The sequence below is a fragment of the Toxotes jaculatrix genome, chromosome 10, assembly GCF_017976425.1.
Source record: "Toxotes jaculatrix isolate fToxJac2 chromosome 10, fToxJac2.pri, whole genome shotgun sequence".
In the NCBI taxonomy this organism is placed as follows: domain Eukaryota; kingdom Metazoa; phylum Chordata; class Actinopteri; family Toxotidae; genus Toxotes; species Toxotes jaculatrix.
The window spans coordinates 9,978,865-9,998,964 of record NC_054403.1 but is presented as its reverse complement, the minus strand read 5'-3'; the positions used below and the strand labels follow the sequence as shown (position 1 = coordinate 9,998,964).

Sequence of the window (20,100 nt, the reverse complement as noted above, 5' to 3'; positions counted from 1 at the left end):
CTTGCTTGTATGTGTGTGTGTGTGTATTTGTGTCAGCCCATATGAGTGTGTGAAAAATGGAGATAGTGGGAGAGAAAGCCTGGAGCTTACCCAGCTTACATAGGTGTCAGACCTCACAGCTTCAGAACAAGTGTTGACAGAGCTACACACTGATCTCGTGTGAACTGCTCATAGTCTATAGTGTGCTCAGGGCCCAGTTTGGGTGATGGATTGCTGCATGTAGCAGAGAAACGTTGGTATATGAAAAGCAGTTTTGTTGAGTTTAATCTATACAATGTTATTAGGTCCATTATGTGGATGGCGTGTTTGCTGTGATTGGAGACATTTTCCACTGAAAAACACTGATGATGGTTTGTTAGGGTCACATCTATGTGATTGACAATGCCAATGTAACTTCATTACTAGGCAATACATTGTATTTGTTTCAATCTACATGATTGGACAATTATATTTTTATTGTGTACCACCAACTGGGGCATAAAACTGTTTTATGTTTGTGTTTGAGAAGGTTGCATAATTGACTGTTTGCTAAACTCCTTTAGCTCACCCAGTCATAGCTTGCAACTGTGACTAGGCCTTTGCTTTTTTCTGAGTTGTTCTCTTTTTGTTAAAAAAAAATCTTTCCAAAACCAAAAAAAATACAAGATCAAAAATGCAAGGATTAGCTAATTATCTCACTACCTACAGTTCTAACCCACATTACTTCCGAGGCCAGGGGTATTTCAGACCACAATATTTTGTGGGGTTACAGGTTGTGTTAAAAGTGTCACCACTCTGTGGGAGCTGGTCCTGAACGCCATTTCAGAGAGCAGGCTAACGTTAGCAGCTGTCCTTTGAATTCGGAGTTTACACGTCAGCAACCCTAGCAAAACTCATTATCCAAGTTTGCCATACACACTGATTAGTCCACATCCTAAAAGCTGTTTTTCATTTAACAAGTGAAACACTGTTTGAAAATATGAGCAATGAAGCATAAATCTAACGTCTGCCTTGCTGTCTAAGTACGTAACAGTCATATTCCTTATCGTACTTTACACCGCTACGTGGAAAATTAGCTAGTGAGGAGGGTAACTTTTTTGCCTGTGACATGCAGCTTTAGCCTCGGACATTTAGCATGATATGATGTACTGTATGTGGCCATTAAGTGCATATTTAAGACCCCTCTACAGAGTTCTTGTATTAAGACAGGTCAAGTTGAAGCTTTAAAGAGTCAGCTAGAGAGAGCATTTTCATTTTCAGCAGTTTATAGCAAGAAATGAGAAAGAACAGTAACTAAGAGCAGACTTAGCAAATATTCAGTTCAGCTTACAAAGTAGTGTTTTCAATGTGTACTTTTGTTGAACACTGAATTAAAATATTAAAAATGTCTTTTTGTCTTATCACCAAGGCTCGACAGGCGGTGACCGGAGCACTGGACTGATCCGGTGCCAGCGGTGTCGGGAAGTCTGCAAAGGAGAGGTGGTACGAGTACAAGATACCCACTTTCACGTCAAGTGTTTCACCTGCACCGGTAAGAAATGGGAATTTGATCCATAACAACACAACACAGCAAGTGTTAGAGCAGACAAACAGTTGTAGTGATCTGACCAACAGGTGTGGTCTTGCAAAGCCCTGCAGCGTGGGTGGCCCTGGTCATAAATGCAGTAGAGGAGAAACTAGACATCTGTCTTGGTCATATGATTACCCTTCCTACACACACACCTGTAGCCAGATATATGTACTCTCATTCATCCATCTCCTAGTGTACATGCTGAGTGCTACTGTTAGGCCACAGTGAGGATTGGATTGGATCAGAGGTGCCTTGCAGGGGACTTAGGCTCCTGCTAAGGTAGCTTGTTATTGTGCTGCCAACTTGGGGATTTGCGCTCAGTGGTATGTTGTGGTCTAATGAGACTCTCTTAACTAGCTTTGCAGTGCTACAGGTGAGCACTGGTGACCCACAATAGATACAGTGGTCACATAATCACAAATTCCCTTATGGCAGGAATAGTGTGGGATGTATTTTTAATATTGCAGGGTTTACAGGGTTTATCTGTTTAAATAGTTTGACAGTCTAATTCTTGTTTTAAGAATATAGAGCTAATCTGGCTAATTTATTAGAAATGACTATGGAATTCTGCAGCTAAGATGCTACAGGTAAAAATAAAGAATACATTTAAATTAATTTTTTTTTTCTGTCCTTAAACTCCTGTTTTCCTCACATTTGTGGAAGGGAAAATGTTTTGCTGAAGTTTCATGCTGAAAGCAGTTGGTATGAATGAAAGAGTAAAATTTAGGAAGCTGATGATCTGGATGCTCTTTTTTTCTTTGGCTCAGCAAGATTGCAGCAAAAACTTCTCCGGAAAAATGAGTCAGGGTCCTTTTCAGGCAAGGAGCTGACATGTAAAATTGCCGACATTTGCAGAGTTAAGTGCGGGTCTGAATGGGGCTTATGACAGTTACGTATCTGCACATATGCAAATTAGAAATCAAAGAACCGAGAAATGTTATTTGTCATGCTGCTGTACGGCCTGGAGCAAGTGTTCTCAGTATTATGTTAATAGTGCTGTTTCTAAAGCAAAGACAGGCAGTCATGGGTTACTTTTCAGTCATTTGCAGATGAGTCTGAAAAAACCAACATTAAGCAAGATTAAAAAGAAATGAGTACTCAACAGTCATCTAATCACACTCATTTTTTGCATAATTAGGAACTTATCTGACATCATTTCAGATAAATCTTTCCTCCACTTTGTTCATGAGCCATCTTGATCTTTTCTCACGGGGCTCCGATGAATTATGTTGACATTATGTCACACTGGCAGAGTTGTATAATTGAAGGCCAAATCATTATGTTTCTCTGATTTAAGTACACTATATGCACTTTTATGCACAAGTTAAATAGAGAGGTAGTGAGAAATGCACCAGTCCATGACTGGACCTCTTACATTAGTGAAAATAGGCTGAAAATAAATAGCAACATAAATAGTACCAGAAAGCTAGAAATTTTCATTTTGCATCAGATTATTTCAAAATAATTGTAATAATTTAAATATTTATTTAAATACTTTCAGTTCAATACAAACGAGGCAAAAATAGGAACAATATGTTTTTTGATTTATTTCTTTGAACAAACCTGTTTGATTTTTCTTTATATTTACAGATTTATTCATTTTAAGGGTCTCTCAATTTGTTTTTAATTAAACTATAACCATACTGTTACTTACATGTTTTTACATGCTGCATTTCATTTATCTTCATAAATAATTCTGTTCCATATACATAAAATCCCTGGCAGTTTTTTTTTTCACTTGTTCTAAGAGAAACTTTTTGTAGTTAGTACTTCAAATGACTCAGTCGTCATCATCTTTCAAAGCTGTTTTTTTTTTTTATATATGTCATGTCTTTTGCAGCTGTTGTTGGAGGAGAAGAAGCTGAGTGAGTTGTGTTTGTGACTGTACGAGCTGCACTACACTGTTCGAACAACTGTACAGCACAAAGCTGTTCTACAGTAGATAAACTCACTGAAGGCTATTCATTGGAGAGCTGTTGTTACATGTTCCCTCCGTGTAGCCGTCATGCACATGGAAACACAAGCTTATAGTGCACGCTTACACACATGCATTCATGCATATGTGCGTGCGCATCCATACATGCATGCACCCTCACTGTGTGAGTTGTGAGGGGTTGCTGTGGTAACGGTGTGAAGGGGCACCCAGGCCCTGGTTGGTGGATATTCTCAGCATCTCTATGGTGCCATTAACCAATCGGAAGCCTCTATTCTGTGCCCCGGAGAAAACGGGGGGTGAACACAGGAAGCGAGCAGACAAGAGAAGAAGAAGGGGGATGGGGGTGCTGTTTGTCGCCTAATCATTACATCATCACATGAGTGTAACACCAGTCTGATTCTCTTCTTCCTTTCCCTCTGAGGCACTTCACTCACAGCAGCGTTAAAGTAATGGAAAACTGTCATCGACAAGCATCATGTTAAATACACATATCAGACAACCCTCCCCTCTCATCTTCCAGAGAGCTCTCCTCATCCCATGAGGCAATGGGGCACTATTGTGCGGCCAGGCTCTGCCACATCCCTGCCCATAATATGCTCTCCTGTATGGGCCTCTGCACAGACAGCAGTTTTCTAAAGCTTTTATTGTTCTGTGTGTAAACCCCCCACCCCATCCCTCACGCACAAACATGTTGCATGTTCTTTTGAACTTCATAAACTCCATCTCCTCTTTATTGTCTGTGTTTCTATTGTCTGCTTTTCATCAGCTCCCCTGTATATTATCTGAGGCTGACTAGCTTTGAATGAAATAGCAGGATTTAAGATTCTGTGTTTTCTTTCCATCTCTCTATTGCCTTTTCTTTTCAGTTTTTCTCCCTCTGTTTCCTTCTCTTGTGCCCCCCCCCCCCCATCTTTTTTTCCTGATGACAGTCACCCAAGCATGAAATCAATTTCTCATCTTGGCACAGGATGACATTGGCATGCAGGGCTTGCGATTTAGAGGCTAATGGCTAAACTGTATTATACCATTGCACCAGAGTGACAGTCCACTGTCAGCAGCCAATTGCCTTATCTGTCAGATGTGTTGTGATGAACTCTGGGATTGGGGTGTGTTTCAACATTTGATTTCGCTCTTTGCTGGCCAGTGTTTTTCAGAGGATCAGCGTGTCTACCCAGGTTATTGACCTTGACCAATGATATTGTGTGCTCCACAGTTCATCCATTTCCACTGAGAAACCATGACATAAAATCTTAGTTATTTCCCCCTATTTTTCCTCCCGCTCCTCTTTTTTTCTTCATTTCTGTCTCATTTTTCTCAAAAGGGCTGACTGTGCCCCACTGACTAGATTGTGATCGCTCAGCCTTAAACAGAGACACACTCAGAGATACTTTGTGAGCACACACATTCCCTCAGCATGTAGAAATACATGCATCTCATCCTGTCCACACTTTCTCAAGCCACATTATCTTCCGGATGCCCCATTATAATAACTCCTCTCTCATGCATTAGTCAGAAGAAGAACAGATCGCTAATCACGTGCATTTAACCTAACATTCGTACCCATTATACAGCAGCTGATTATAGCATGAAAAAGCAGCCACGCAATCAACTCAAGAAAGAAATCTGTGGAAAATGCTGAAGACAGAAGCCAGCTCACAGCTTGATGCATCAACTCCAGACACAGAGAAGGCAGTGGGGGTGTATTTGTGGATTATGTAGATCCCGTAGCACTTCTCAGTGAAGCAGCGGGCTGTAGTGTATGGATGATGTGGTGTTGTATTACCAGCAGACGGACAGGCTCGTGCATACTGGCCTAATGACATAGTGACCACATTTACCCTGCCTCTGGAGCATAATTGGCACCCTTAGATTCCAACAGAAACGGCGAGGCCTGTCAGTGGCACGAGCGCAGAGCTAATACACACATAGATCAAACTCAGAATGGGCATGTGTTTCCTGTGCTAGTCAGCTCACATTCCAACCAAAAAAAAAAAAAATTAATAATAACACAGAAGCTGAGAAACAAATATACAAGCAGAGACAGACTCAAACAAAGACACGTTCACACATAAACTGCCAAGCTGCTCCCAGTAGTTATTTATTTTCAGAGACAAAACAGATTTCTCTCATAAAACAGTGCTAAAGGGAATAACAGATTTACACAGACAGGACACATAAATACTTGACTGCTCTGCTAATGCTCCATTTTTAGCTGGTATTCTCACCAGGGCTCTAGTAGAATTGCAGCATCTTTGTCTCTTTCTCTGCAGACCTGTTTCAGTCAGTCCAGCTCCCCTTTGGATACCATTAGCCCCCATCACTCAACCTCGGTGTTAATAACATCAACCTACTGTACTGTACCACTGTTCTGTTCTCTGAAGTCTAGGGAGAGACTAAGACAGAGAGAAAGCTAGTGGGAGGAAGGCAGGGAAAAGACAAATAGTGCAAGGAATAAAGAGAGAAAGGAAGAAAGAGAGGTTATGAGGAGAAACAGAAAGAAAGACACAGCACAGGAAAAAAAAAGTGGGGGGTTACAGGGAAGGGGAGCTTCCTGTAGCTATAGCAACCGCTGGTACGCTGGTCCAATCACCACACCAGTGCCTGGTTGCTAGGGAGAGATTCCGGCGGAGAGAGAAGGGAGCGTGGCAGGCAGCGGCAGCGCTTTCCCCCCGACAACTCTCCAGGATCCAGGATAGATGACAGGGATTATTCCTCCGCTTTTCTCTCTGAAGCGTCACCGTCCTGAGGGATTTTCACTTACTGACGGCCTGCCTATTGTCTTTAAGTGTGTTTGTGTGTGTGTGTGTGTGTGTGTGTATGTGTGCATGTCATGGCGAGTTGGAGCCGCTTAGTGCCTGGCTCAATGAAGGAGTGATTTCTGAATGATAAAGAGGATCATTAAGCGACAAACCCTACTGTGTTGAACACACACATGCACATACTAAACCAGTACATCTTTACACAGAGCTAGAGCTGTAGAGCGTTTTTTATTGCTTATTACAAGGCCTCATCTCTTGCAGTCTGGTTGTCTCTGTGTGTCTGTGATCTCATTCACGCCTATTTTCCCCTCGGCTGAGTCTCTTATCAGCCCTCAGAGGGTTAAAAGCTGAAGGTCTCAGCAGCAGGGCTGGTCTGCTGGTATGTAGGGACTCCACTGGGCAACCATCTGTCTCCATCAGCTACTGCAGCCAAATGCTGGGGGAACCCTGTCACTCATGCACTATTTCTCTCTGCCTTAGCCGTTAGCTGCCTCTCTCTCTCTCTCTCTCTCTCTCTCTCTCTCTCTCTCTCTCCTCTTGCCCTTTTCTACAGCCACATCTCCTTCTGTTTTCTGTTGCTGTTAATCTTGCTAGTGGCAGGGCTCTAGGGATGGTAGTGTCACTCAGTGAGCTCACCACTTTGGTCCACTCTGTAATATCTGAACAATTATTAAATGGATTTCCATGAATTTTTGCACAGACATTTATGGGCCTCAGGGGATGAATTCCACTGATTTTGGTGATCCACACCATCTAGTGCATGATTTTTGGTTTTGAGTGAAATATCCTGACAGCTATGTGATGAGTTGCCATGAAATGTAGTACATGCATTCATGTTCCCCAGATGATGAATTCTGATGTCTCTGTTGCACCGCTGAGTTTTACTGTAGTGCCACTACCAGGTCTTAAGTTTTGAATTATTAAGTAAAATAGTTTGACATCTACTGGATGGATTGACACAAAATTTTGCACAGACATTCATGGTCTCCAGATTATGTATCTCCCCCTGGCACCACCAGCACGTTGACGTTTTGGTTCAAAGTGTCTTCACAACTACTGGGTGGATTGCCATGAATTTGCCGTGAAGTTTGATAACTAACACATTCATGTTCGCCAGAGGATGAATTGTAACAACCCTGATGATCCCTTACCTTTTCATCTGGTCCCATCCTCAGGTCAAAGATTGTCAGTACATTGTTTTTTTTCACCTCATACCTGCAAAACTAATGACATTTACAGTTATACTTTGTGTTTAGTGCGCATTAGCAAATGTTAGCATGTTAATACTCGAAATTAAAATGGTGACATGATAAAAATCAACATGTTACATTGTCATTGTGAGCGTGTTAGCATGCTGTCATGGGCATTTAGTTCAAAGCACTGTGCCTAGGTACAGCTTCACAGAGCTGCTAGTGTGGACTGTAGACTTTTGTTTCTGTCCTCTTCCTGTCTGTCTGAACACTTCTTCTCCCACCCTGTGGCTTGGCACAACTTGAGAAAACACATTATTTACTCTTGAAGTGTTTCCTCCTGTCAGAGGGACTCAGATCCGGGGGACAAGGGGGAGGGCAGAGGAGCCCTGGCCCCACGTTGGTAGCGCAGATGTGGGGGTCAATAGGTGAGTACCTCCCCTGCTGCAACTTGTCACTGCCCTGCTACATACATGCCCCTCTGCTAGAATATCTGTTGCTGCCTCTTATTATCTTGAAAATTTGCATAGTGTTGACAGCAGCACTAAAACAATTAGAATATGCAGCAGGGATACTTTAATGTACTGTACAAAGCATGTCCCTTTACTTAATAGCACATTATGAAGACCTAACAGTAGGATAATTAGCCGGGGGAAGGAGGGGAGGCTGTAAAAGAAAGGGAAGGTTACATGGAGGTGCGGTCTGTAGTAGTGCGAAAAGAAGGCGCAAATTGAGATAAAGTGGAGACCTTGTGCTCAGAGCCACAAAGATTTGGAAGTAGTCTTGAAACGGAAAGACAGAGAAAGAGAAGGGGAGGAGGGGGCGGGGGTGTCAGGACTATTTTGGGGTTCCGGCCTGGGCCGACTTTGAGAAGGGAATTTTAATTGCGTCTGTTGGCTGGAGATAAATACCCAATCATGCGGACCCCCTGTGGGTGTCTAATCAGTGCAGTTCTAATGACCACAGCTGCAGACACCAGCCTACATGCTAACCTCTAATCACTAGACTTATAATCTCTAGATGTTAACATCCTGCGTTGCCAAAAAAGAGCAATATGAAGGAGTGAAGCAGCATCTTTTAGTTTCTCTCATTAGAGTGTTGTTCAGGGAAAGATCCTAAAATGAGCAAATAGATGAAATGAAGTCTTTTAATGTAGTTAAGTCTTGCAAAGCTGATTATGTTTCGTTTAGAAAGACAATTGATATGTATGCATAAATTAATACATATTTCTCATACAAAAAGAACTTTCCATTAATGGAGGACATACATAAATATCTACAGAAATATGATTTGTGTGCACTTTCCCACGAGTGTCTACAGTATAAATCCCTGAAGGCCATTCATCAGATAGTGAAACAGACCACTCTGGTTCTATGTTGGTTGCACTGGGCTGTTGTTTTTATGGGTGGGTGTCCGCATCATGTGGCTCTGGTTGTGCGGCTGTAACCAAAACCTTTCTTCTCGGAGCCAAGCTAAGCCACGTCTCTGCGGCAGCAGAGACACCAAGCTCCAACCCAACTCCACCCACTGTGCTGGCAACTACAACATGTGGAGGGATACGTTTAAAGCTTCTGCTTGATGGTTAGGGCTGAAATGAGAGAACTAGAGGGCATGGCTGCAAGCAGGTTGAAAAAAAAGTGGAGGCTCCTTTAGGGAGGTTTGAAAAATCTAATCTAAAAGTTGCTATAACTAATTTACCTCACATATTCATATTACACACATTCACATATTACACATATTCAGCAAATATGAATACACTTTATTGTGTCTTACTATTTACTTATGGTGCCTTTAATCAGATTTGAGAATTGTTTTCCAGGGTTTCAGCCACATTGTTTCTACGTTTCATTTAAGTGAAAACTTGACTGTAGCATTTCAGACTTTGCCATCACTTGGTATTTACAACCAACAATTCAATCACAACACCACCACATGTGCTACCACCACCACATCATTCATACTGGGACCTGCCTGTCTCTAGGGCAACTGTGGAAGGTTTACGTCTCCTATGGCAACTGAGGAAGGGGGATGTCCTTTGCAATGCATCCAGCCAATCGTCCAGTCAGAAGAAAACAAAGTGATTAGCCAGAACAGGTGTACCATCCAGCCGGCCCGTCCAATCCAGCCTGAGCAGGTCCAGTTGGCCGGCTGTGATGTGGTCAGGCGTCCATGAGGTGCATTAGGCTAATTGCGCGGATTCTAGTCATTTGAAAATCAATCTGGGCGCAGACTGAAAAGCATGTCATTTTGAGAGAGAGAGAGAGAGAGAGAGAAGAGGAAGAGAAAAAAATAAAACCAGAGAGAATTGTATCTGTGAATTTTACTACAATTTAGTTTTCAAAGATTAAAAACATTGTTTTCATTAAATGAGTGCTATGGACCATTTCAAGACACAATGATTTTTTTTCCGTGGCAAGGAGTTTTGTAGATGTGGAAATATTTACTCCCCCATTCCCATTTTCCATGAAGGCATCAGATAGCCTGTGATTTTGGTTTTTGGTAAGAGCCTTAGTTAGTCTGGTTCAAACTGCAGCAGGGACACTTTTTGAAGCTGTGTGCCATTGTTCAGCAGCTCTGGAAATGTGGTTGGCACATGCACAACCACACACACACACACGCACGCATACACACACACTCATTTTTACAAACAGGGTATTTTGATCCATCCCCTCCTCCTCCTTCTTCACATTTTTCCCTACTTCTGCACTTCTGCAGCTGCCTCGCCTTGATGCCAATGACCTGTCGCATTGATAAAGATCCATCATCATATCTCACCATACACTGTCCCATTTCATCATCCTATTTCTGCATACGCACGGTGCCATCTCATCGGGGATGGATTTATGTGTTTCCATCCTCCTGTGGGAGCTGAGATTGTTTTGTTTTTAAGTGAGGGCCCATTGATCTTTTATTACACCATTAAGTCAATATGCTCCACTCATAAACAGCTTGAGATTAAATGAGCTCCTTTGAAGGGTTTATGTGTGTGTGTGTGGGTGTCTGTCTGTCTGTGTCTGTGTGTCTTTGAACTCTCCAGCCTGCCAGTGAACACTGAAATCTGGTGGCTATAGGAAGCCAAGTGTGGCCTGTAGCAGTGGCTCCAGTCTGTATAACATGACCAGTATGACGGCATTTATTACCAGTATGTCGTTAGTATTCGAGGCGCTCCATTCCACCACAGGCAGAATAATGATTTGTTATGTTTACTGCTTTATTTACACACTCTCAGTTACTGGCAGTGTGTTGTAAGCCCTATTCAGTATCACCAGTTGGACCTGATGTTGTTTTGTGCTGATGGTCAGTGTTTTGAATTTGGTGTGGAAACAGTATGTGCTTTCAGGAGTAAATGTTGCTGTGTGTCATATTTTTTCATTAGAGTCCAATTTTAGGACAAAAATATATTGAATCAGTTGAGAAAATTTATAGAGATTCAGCTTTGGATCAATTTGTACAAATGCTTCCTTCAAATTGTCTGTATTTTTAGTGTTACAGTAAACATATTATTTTTTGTTCCCAGGTTTCAAAATTGTGCACAATATTGAGTTGTAATCCAAACCGTGCTGTGGTCATTTGGTTCTGCCTGGTTCTAACACCTTGGGCGCCTGCTCTGTATACCAGGAGCTGGTGTTTAAAGCCTCTGATCTTTTATCTTATCTCTGACTTCCTGTTTCACCTGAACTGCAGGCTTATCAGGAGGATCTGATGGTTTCTGCCGTCAGAATCTGCTCTTCACGCCTAAAGAAAACCACAAGTCGGTTAATCTATTAGGAATTATTAAGGCACGAGTCTCTTTGCTCAGTGCATATTGTTGTGTTGGACCACCTTCTGGTGGGCAGAAAGTACAGCTGAACATCCTCATTTTTCTTTCATTGCTCTGTAGTAGCATTAAATCTTGATAAAGGAAGTGGCATTAAGGGAATCGTTTGAGATTTTCAGACACGTTTAGTTAGATGAAAATATTGATACCACTCTCATCCCTGCACAGTAAATATATAGATGGAGCTATCAGATAGGTAGCTCAGCTTATAAAGACTTAAGTCGCTACTGGTTTCCCTTTAACTGGACCTTGCCAAGAAAAAGTCCAGCACATAACCCAACACAAAATAGTTATATCAAAAGATATCATGTTTATTAGTGAGCTTTAGAGATAGTAAAGAGATAGCACAATATACTTAATATCTAATTTGTTTAAATTCTAATGTGCCTGTGCAATGGCTGTGTCCCCTTGTTTCCACTCTTTATGCTAAGCTAAGCTAACCAGCTGCTGGATCAAACGAAGACGCATATTACCCCAAAATGTCCACCCCCGCTCCCTTATTCTACTGGGCAGACGTGGTCGGATTGTGCATGTGTCATTACCAGCTGAGCTGTTGGAGTACGTGATGGTTGTAGTTGTGTTACATGATAATTGCAGTTGTATAATTACAGTGCCAGTGTCACTGCGGGGGTGTAATCATTAGGTCAAGACTATAATGCCTCTATATAGAGCGCCAAGTTCAGCTGTGGTGAAGGTTTCACGCTCTGGTGATGCTGGTTTCAAGATACAGTCGGTTGTTTTAAATGCTTTACAAAAAAAAAAAAGAAAAAGTGACTGTTCATGCATGTACACGTGGAAATCTGGATTTGTTCTACACAGCATGTGACCTTCATCAGAGTCATGTGTGTCAGGTCACAGCTTTTTTTTTTTTTTTTCCAGCCGGAGGTTACAATAACTGTCAACTCTTCCTGTTGGTAAACCACAGAGACTGGGTAGAAACCAGAGACCAGGAACTACACTGGTCACTGAAACGTGAAAACGCCTCTTAGCTATACTGTTACACTCACTAGAATTCACTCTCAGTTACACAGCAAAGCGCTGTAGCACACATTGTCTGCTTAGGATATATAATATAGAGACACACAAGCGCACAAACTGCACACTCACCTTGCGCGTACACCGTAAATGATTTCACTTTCTCCCCCATAGGTATGTAATGAGGCTGTAGTCGATGTTCTGATGATGCCGGGAACTTGTGGTTTGTTGTTTTGTCTCCTTCTTCACATTGTTTAGCACAAAATGACTTTTCCACTGATTATATCATTATATTCCCATCAGAGCAAATTGGCTCACCACTGTCTGGAGCTGAATAACTTCCCCAGCAGCCATGTGTGAAGACAAACACACACACAGCACAAACAAGCACCAGTGCACACACCAACAGGTAAAATGAGGCTGCTCAGACTGAAAAAAAAAAAACAACATACAAGTGGTGGGGGCAGCTGTGGCCCAGAGGTTAGAGAAGCGGGAAGGTCGCCCATTTGAATCCCGGGACCTGCAGGGAGAAAGATGGGTGAATGAACAGCTCTTCCCCCCTCAGCATCCATAGCTAAAGTGCCCTTGAGCAAGGCACCTAACCCCCTAACTGTTCCTCAGGCTCTGCTCACTGCTCCTAGTGTGTGTGTGTGTTCACTTCTTCTTCTGAGTGTTATTGAATTTGATTTTCTGAGCACATGACAGAAAATGGAAACCTCAGTTTGTGTTTTTTTTTTAGAATAGAAAGCCAAAAATAGCTTTTTTGATGTCTACTGGTTATTTCGTATACTTTACTGTTTGAAGTATCCTGCTCTCTAACTTTCTTTCCCCTCTTGTTCTCTCCACAGTGTGTAACTGTGATCTTGCACGATCTGGCTTCTTCCAGAAGAAGGGCGAGTACATCTGCACAGCAGACTATCAGCGTCTTTATGGTACACGCTGCGACCGCTGTGACACCTTCATCACAGGAGAGGTGGTCTCCGCTCTGGGACGCACTTACCACCCCAAGTGCTTTGTCTGCAGTGTTTGCAGGTATACATCCACACATGCACAAACACACACACAACCTCCCATGTGCAAGGTTACAATAGTACATATGGTTGGGCAACATGAGGGCATTAGCTTGGAGTTGTGTTTTGCAAACCTAGCAAATGTGAGTCCAATATTCTCTTTAGCTGCTAAATTATCCACCATGTTTACCAGCTAGTCGCTAACTTTGTCTGCCATTTGGCATATAATACACAATTTATCAATTTGCCACAACCTTTTTTATTCTGTGGTACATCCTCCCTGTATCTCTGGCAGATTTGTTGCCACAAATCAATTAGTAGGACTGCTTCATGGTAATAATAGATTTTTGTGTTATTTTTGTGTCTGCATCATTGTGTATGGTATCTTTGTTTAACAGTTATTTAAACATGCTCTGATTGCTTTTTGGCAACTTGGACACAGCACAGAAAGCAGTAAACACAACATTGATTAGCGGATGTTCTAGCAGACAGTTGCCTATTTACACGTTCAGCAAACACAGGGCAGATTTAGCATTTATTTGGGGCTGTGTTTCTGGTCAGAAAGTGAATTTAAGGGTTTCCCTTCCTTTTAGCTCTGCTTTTGGTCTGTGCTCTATGTATAGAACTATGTATGTACTGTACACAATACTTTGTCACTTCTTCATCTGTACTGCTCTGTATCAGCTCTGTGCTGTGAGGAAGCACAGACGTGATGATTCATTAGTGGAAGAGGCCTGTTGGAGAACAGTTGGAGACACATGTCTGACTGGAAAGCTCAAGCAGTCTGACGTTTTGCTTAGTCGAGACACGATTCCAAAAAGAGAGCTGACCTGGTGTTTCACACTGTTAGATTCAGTGGAAGTAGGCCATCTCTCCTCTGACCTCCATCAGCGAAATAAGAGTCATCATTTCACCGTCCGTGTTGCTATCTTTCTCTTTCACGTTTCATTCTTTTAAAAAAAAGTCCCTTCTCTTTGTTTATTTTGCATGCGCATGAATGGCATGTGGGAACGCCGGTCATTCTTGTGCTCTCCATCCCTCCCTGTCTGTTTAGTTGTGTTGTAAGGTTTACATAAGAGCGATCTTTCCCTCCCTCCAGGAGAGTTGTGTTTGTCTGTTGTTGTGTGTCTGCGTGACATTGGCTGATAAACACGTGGTCATCCCAGCAGCCGTGGGCAAAAACCGAACTGACACCAACTGGCCGGAGACAGTCAGTGGAGCAGTCCTGGCACTGTCAAGGGTGTGTGTGTGTGGGTGTGTGTGTGTGTGTGTGTGGGTGTGTGTGTGTGTATTGTCAGCTTATGTGGAGTCAGCTGGAAGAGACAGCAAGAAGCCGAAGGGTGAATCTCTTCTTTCCTGCTCCTTCTGCCCTCTGTCTCATTGCTCGCAGTCCTTTCTTGTGCCTCCTCCATTTTTCTCCCCCCTCCCCCCGCCCGTCTTTCTTCTCCTCACACCCCTTCCGCCCCTTCATCATCCTCATTACTCCCACCATCATCTTCCTGCTCTTAATCATCATTCGTGTCCCATCGTCTTCCTTTATGTCTCCATCATCGTCCCTCTTTCTTTTTGTCATCACGGCCTCTGCCCTGATGAAGGCAGACTGCAAGTCTCACTTTTCTTTTCTCTTTTTGAAAAAGCAGCAGTGATCAAAGCCAGAGGGCGTATCACTAAAGCCAGAAATAGCTTTGCTTCTGTGGCCAGTTTAAAGAAAAAAAAAAAGAAAAAAAAACATGAATTAAATATGTAAACAGAGTAAATTTTTAAAGCGCTGAGAAAGGCTGACAAGGCAAGAGTGTCTTGAGGGAGTGAGAGCAACACACAGGTAAAGATGAGGTCAAAACAGACTATCACACTTTTCTGCACCATCACAGCATTTTGTGCACTTACATTAAACTATGGACTGCGATAGCTATGATCAGGAACATGGAAAAGATGTAGCCTGTCACGGATGTCTTGGAAGTGGACACCGAGACAAACCTCAAAAACAAGCGTCATATATCAGAATCGGACTGCTCCAGCTTTTTTATTTTTAGCTTCTCAGTGCAGCTCGTCAGTTAAATTAAAAAACAAAACAACCGTCTGAGTTTACAGACAGATGGTTAACCTTGGGACCCACTGAAGGATGAATTTAAAATTAAGCCTAAATGAATAATACGCTTTATCAGTTTTCATTGACTTGTGTCCCTTTCAGGGCTTTTGTTGAATAATTTGTGTGCTGAAATGTCTTGGTTGACTCATCTGTTCTGCTCACTTGTTTGGCCTTTCTGTTTTATGTATGGATGTTGTCCTTCTTTGAATAATATAAAAGCACAAAGGAGCAAACCTAGAACACTATAAGTGCCTGTTCGCTCCACTCACACACATATTTGGACAGAAACAGTTGTAAAATATTCTTAGCTCCCTAGAAACACACTTTCTAGGGACAGCTGCATGTACTGTGTATATATATTGCACAAGCCTTGATCCATGCTTGCCTCAGTGCATCGCTAAGTGTGTACATGGATGTACTGCACTCATGTGTGCTCACTGTGAGCCCTACTGGAGACTCTAGCCTCCCTCTGGGTCCTGGCTCCGGCTACAAGCCCTCAGCGGGGGAGTAAAAGGATTACTGCCGTCTATGTCTTTTAAACAGCCTTCTCTAAGCCTTTTAGCTCCCCATTCATTCTCACATCCTCCTCAGTCATAAAGAAATCAATCTGTCTCCCGTCGAAAAAGCAGAGGGAAGAAAGAAAAAACAGTGTACCGTGATATGGTAAATTTAATTTTGTTTTGCTGTGATGTTGTTGCCCTGTCTGCGTGTGTGTGTGTGTGTGTGTATTTACCCCTCTTTACTATAGCGTGGTTTTAAAGCGATGAGAGAAACAGTGACCTGGTGGCACCAGCTGTGTAAGGAGCGAGCTAGGCAAGGGAGCAAACTGAGAGAGAAAGAGGCAGCTAAGATCAGCATGCACTCCACGCAGTCTCCCTAATAAGTTTTCATTTTCACTGAGAGAGCCAGTTTTCCTTTTAGAAGCCCGTGGCAGCGTCACATTATCGGCTCTTTAATCACAGAGCAGCCAGGTGCTCCTGCAACAATCAACGTCTTATTAACCCTTCGGCTCAACTGTTTGCAAATGTATTTTCAGGTTCACAGAGGACGTCAGACTGAATTCAGCTTGTGTCAGCAGGATTATGGCCTGTCTGTCACCCAATCATGTTCCTGCCAGCGCCCATTTGTTATTTCCATGTGTTCACTTGGATGTAATGTAAACACACAGAATCACTGCAGGCATTTTGTCTCCTATTGTGCGCTGGTTTTCTAATTCTCTCTCTCTCTCTCTCTGTCTCTGTTTTTTTTTCTTTCTTTTTCAGTAAACCCTTCCCCATCGGAGACAGAGTGACGTTCAGTGGAAAGGACTGCGTGTGCCAGCAGTGCTCGCACACACTCGTCAAGTCAAATGAACCGATCAAGATCCACGGGCCCAGCCGTAAGTCCAGCATCCGCCTCGCTCTGTCCGTTCCGTTTAGGGCCACCAGGCGCTACAGTGCACTGAGTCTAATGTGATGTGTCCATGAGGCCCATTTAGCTCATTTAGCTAATCAAGCGTCTGTCAAATCAGTGGTCTGACCTGTCGAGCTGATCTGCCAGCCGAGGATTATGCAACACAAACAGACACATCATTCATTTACTACTGTCAACATTAAACATGCAGAGAACAGTGGACTGGATGCATTCACTGCACATCTGGTCACATATTCCTTTAAGTGAATATTCTTTGTGTTATTACGCAGGCATGCCCATCATAGCCCTCTCTGTTTCAGTTTACAGCAGGAAATTGACAAATGATTATCCTGCAACAGAGCTTTAGTGATTGATAGTGAATCATTTGTTAAGTGTGGCGTACAGACAGCAGGTTGCTGCTCACTGGCTGTGAAGCAATAACAGAGGGTAGAGAGGCAGTGAATAACTGTCCTCTCCAGATCGCTCCATTCAGGAGAATAAAATCCAAAGGGCTCCCCAGGTACATGTTCATTACTCCGTCTTATGAGGAGACAGTCGATGAGACGGGACACAGAGTGCCGGCACTAAATGTAACGCACTGGCTGTTGCAGCCTGTTCCTGTGTAATTTTGTGAAACAAATTTTTAAGAAAAGCAAAAATATGCTCGGTGTGGAAAAGTGGTAGAAATGTATTTACCAGGTACAAAATTATTATTTGAGGGGTTTTTGAAGGCAACCGGCATTGAAATAACCTGGTAGAAAATATTAACTGAAGTTAACTTATTTATGCACCAGTGAACTTGAGAAATTTAATGTTCTTTCATCGAGTATAGGTTTCATGTCCTAATCCTTGATTGTCTGTTTCTTAATAATAATTATCCTCATCACAATCAGAAATTAATGCAAAAATAAAATATATAAGGAATCTTTTAATATGGAAAGATAATTTGCTGAATGTAGTAAATCTGCAGCCTACGATGCCTGACAGTGTGCAGTTGTGTGTGGTTGAGACATGAAATACTTCTCATTCCATGTCATAAATTTAACATTGAGACGTTGCAGTGGCCCAAGGGCGAAGTGTGTACCACGTAAAGCGCAACATGTTTTGTCCAAAGCTAACAGAATCTGCCTACCAGCATCTCTAAAGCTCAATAATTAACGTGCTATATCCCTAGTCTCTTTCAAGAGGCTGATTTTTTTATTACCTTAGAAAGGAGGTAGGCAGGATGTTTCACCTTGTTTCCAGTCTTTATGCTAAGCTAATCTAACCAGCTGCTGGCTGTAGCTTCATATTTAATGGAAAGATGTAATACCTTCCCATCTAACTCTCATCAAGACAGCATATAAGCATCTTTAAACGATAAGTTAACTCAAAATCACAAAGAACTTCACTGACGTCTGCAGGTTAAAACTTGCTCCACATCTGGCCCCGCCCTCCTTTAGTGATACTTTGCTTTTGACAAATCAAAACACCTGCTGTGTTATCACAGATTAAGGTGTGACCAGAAATGCAGTGCAGAAGCAAGTTTCTGTCCTCCAGTGTGAATGGACCATACCTAATAATTCATTGTCACGTGCTCTCTTACATAATTGTAGATGATCTAATACCGATTTCATTCTGTGGCTAAAATGGGAGCTGTATCATGACTCAGTAGAAAATCAGCTGTGCACAGTAGAGCTGAAATCCTGGCCACAAAGACTCAGCACTATCACCACCTAATGACAGTTAAGATTTATTTGGACTGCAGAAACCGGACTCAATACCGTGCAGGCTTTTTTTTTCTTACTGCAAAACACAGTTTATCTTGGCTGACAGGACAGAGTGGAGTGCTCCCTTGTGCCTCCAGGCTTCTCTCAGGGGCAGCAGACCAGATCAGAAAAGGTTAAGCTGAGCCAAACATCTTCCAAATGGAAACAAATGGAGCAGTGACCTTTTTTCAGCATTTTGACACGTTGCAGCCATGCATCATTTGCAGCCTCTGAGCTGTCCTGCTTCTTTTTGGTCAATAACGTCTACTCGGGCAACTTTCTGAAGGAAATGGAATGTACAGTGTGGTTGTATGCAGTGTGTGTGTGTGAGAGAGAGAGAGAGGACAGAGACAGAAAGAGACAGAGAGAGATTCATACATGTCCCACATGAGGGGGATTTTATGCAACTGTTTTAGCCCCGGGGCTGTTACAGTGATGTTTGCTTCCTGCCTGCATTCAATCATGTTTAACAGTGCTTACATTTGAGAGGACTCACGGCTCTGCAATATCCTGAATTAGACCGGCTATTGATTAAGGAGGTGGTTATGCCAAAGGGGGAGAAAACCACACTTAGGAGCACAGTAGGTGTTTCAGGATGCACAATTACACCTTGGCTCACTCCATTTGTCTTTGTCTGTGGTGCTAACTCTCCTATATTTCCTCTGTTCTCTCTTTCTCTCTGCATCATTCCCATCTCCCTCTCTGTACCCATTCATCTTTTGGTCTTGCTCACAAACTCTTTTTTTTTTTTTTTTTCCTCCAGACTGCGCTGGATGCGGAGCCGAGATCAAGCAGGGCCAGTCTTTGCTGGCGTTGGAGAAACAGTGGCACGTCAGCTGCTTCAGATGTCGGACCTGCAACATGGTCCTCACTGGAGAATACATCAGCAAGTGAGTGTGTAAAGGGGAATAAAATACGATGAAGAGAAACACATTTCAAAGCGTGTCTCACTCAGAAAAGACATACAAATTGAAAGAAATTCCTGTAGTGTTTGCCTTTGATGAAAGAAACTGCATTTTTTTCATATCCGTTCTTTTCTTGAAAGGGTAAACTGTGCCTTCGACACACAACGGCAGCTTCATTTATATTTCCTATGTTACAGGGATGGAGTGCCATACTGTGAGGCAGATTACCACGCCCAGTACGGGGTGAAATGTGAGACCTGCAGCAGATACATCAGTGGAAGGGTTCTGGAGGTGAGAACGGGACCAGATTTCAGCATGAGATGATGCTCACAGAGATTTAGCTGAACAGAAATCTGCAGCAAGACAGAAATCCAAATTGTGAGTTGACTCTGGTAACTGAGCGTAATCTGCGTTATCAGAAATGAGCAGTTGCATTTTATCCTCGGCTCCGTTTAAGCCCCACTGTGCTTTAGGGAGTGAGCGACTTAAGATTGGGGGGTGATAGGAATTTTGTCCCACTCTACGAACCCGAAACAAATTCAGCTTCAGTGCGCTGGCATGGTCAAACAGAGGTCCATAGTTAACCATTTTACCCCTTCTTCTAACACCACAGCTGATCCGAACACAGGCCTACCTGCAGTAACAGGAGGCAAAGAGATAGACTGAACCATAACAGCACGTAAGGAGTTGAGAGGAAAGGGGAGTTATAAAAAGATCAGAGAGTGAAGAG

General features: G+C 42.7%; 1 protein-coding gene across 5 annotated transcripts in view; it reads left to right on the top strand.

Annotated features, from left to right (window-relative positions):
- ablim3 (actin binding LIM protein family, member 3) overlaps positions 1-20,100 on the top strand; it is a 43,380-nt gene that overhangs the window by 7,551 nt on the left and 15,729 nt on the right. For all 5 annotated transcript variants that reach the window (XM_041048240.1, XM_041048239.1, XM_041048238.1 and 2 more), the window contains exons 2-6: positions 1,388-1,510; positions 13,075-13,258; positions 16,588-16,703; positions 19,229-19,355; positions 19,568-19,661. In XM_041048240.1, the coding sequence (XP_040904174.1) occupies positions 1,388-1,510; positions 13,075-13,258; positions 16,588-16,703; positions 19,229-19,355; positions 19,568-19,661 (644 nt within the window). The remainder of the gene's footprint in view (positions 1-1,387; positions 1,511-13,074; positions 13,259-16,587; positions 16,704-19,228; positions 19,356-19,567; positions 19,662-20,100) is intronic.